General features: G+C 73.5%; 1 protein-coding gene across 2 annotated transcripts in view; it reads left to right on the top strand.

Moving 5' to 3' along the window:
- The first annotated feature begins 367 nt into the window (after nucleotides 1-367).
- The window catches only part of LHFPL4 (LHFPL tetraspan subfamily member 4), a 1,369-nt gene continuing 761 nt past the window's right edge, over nucleotides 368-975 (top strand). The window contains exons 1-2 of one of the 2 annotated variants that reach the window (XM_026088042.1): nucleotides 368-646; nucleotides 809-825. In XM_026088042.1, coding sequence (XP_025943827.1) covers nucleotides 433-646; nucleotides 809-825 — 231 coding nt within the window. In that variant the 5' untranslated portion in view covers nucleotides 368-432. Of the gene's footprint in view, nucleotides 647-808; nucleotides 881-975 lie in introns of those variants that run through there. The other variant, XM_026088041.1, reaches the window with a different exon arrangement.

Raw genomic sequence — 975 nt, forward strand, 5'->3', positions numbered from 1 at the left:
TGCCGGCACCCAAAGGCGGAGGGCGGTGACTCCCCCGGGCAGGAGCTGCCGCACGAGGGGAAGGGGCCTCCCCGCCGGCCGGTGGTCGCTCCCACGCGCCGGGAGCCTGCGGCGATGAGGAGAGTCCATGAAAACCACCGACACTGGAGCCAGCGCTGGAGCAGCCAGGGCCTGGAGCCGCCCGCGGCGGGAGGGTGCCGATGAGACGCACCGGGGGGCTACAGGGGCGGCGGTGGCCGCCGGTGGCCGTCACCGCTGCGCTGCCCAGCCGGTGCGGGGCCAGACGGGCTCCCCGCCGGGGCTCCCCCGGCCTCGTGGCGCTCAGCCCCAGGGAGCAGCTCTCCGGGCCGGGGCGCCGGGCTCTGACGCCCCCCGTTCCCCACGTGACGCCCCGTCTCGCCCTGCCCAGCTCTCTGCCTGGTGCTGGGCTGCATGATCTTCCCCGACGGCTGGGATGCAGAGACCATACGGGACATGTGCGGGGAGAAGACGGGGAAGTACTCCCTGGGCGACTGCTCCGTGCGCTGGGCGTACATCCTGGCCATCATCGGCATCCTCAACGCCCTCATCCTCTCCTTCCTGGCCTTCGTCCTCGGCAACCGGCAGAACGACCTGCTGCACGAGGAGCTCAAGACAGAGAGCAAAGGTGAGGGCTGCGCCGCGGGGGCTCGGCGCTGGGCGCGGGGCCGGCGAGCGCGATGCAGCCCTGGCTCAGCGCCGCCCTGCAGAGAGCCGGGCGCGGGGCAGCGCGGCGAGCGGGCGCCCGGGCCCACAGCCCTGCCTAACGCGCTCTCCTTGTGTTTTGCAGATTTTGTCGGCACTGCGGTAAGTCCGGAGCGGCGCCGTCCTGCTCCCCCTGCCTGAGCGTGCGGCGTGTCCGTGTGTGCCGTGCTGGGGGGTGCTGCGTGGGGCGGCTGCCCGGGCTCTGCAGGGCCGGGGGTGGCATGGCCGTGGGGGCAGTGGGACTAGGGGCAT

This window comes from Apteryx rowi, unplaced genomic scaffold, assembly GCF_003343035.1.
Source record: "Apteryx rowi isolate R43461 unplaced genomic scaffold, aptRow1 scaffold_75, whole genome shotgun sequence".
Classification (NCBI taxonomy): Eukaryota; Metazoa; Chordata; class Aves; order Apterygiformes; family Apterygidae; genus Apteryx; species Apteryx rowi.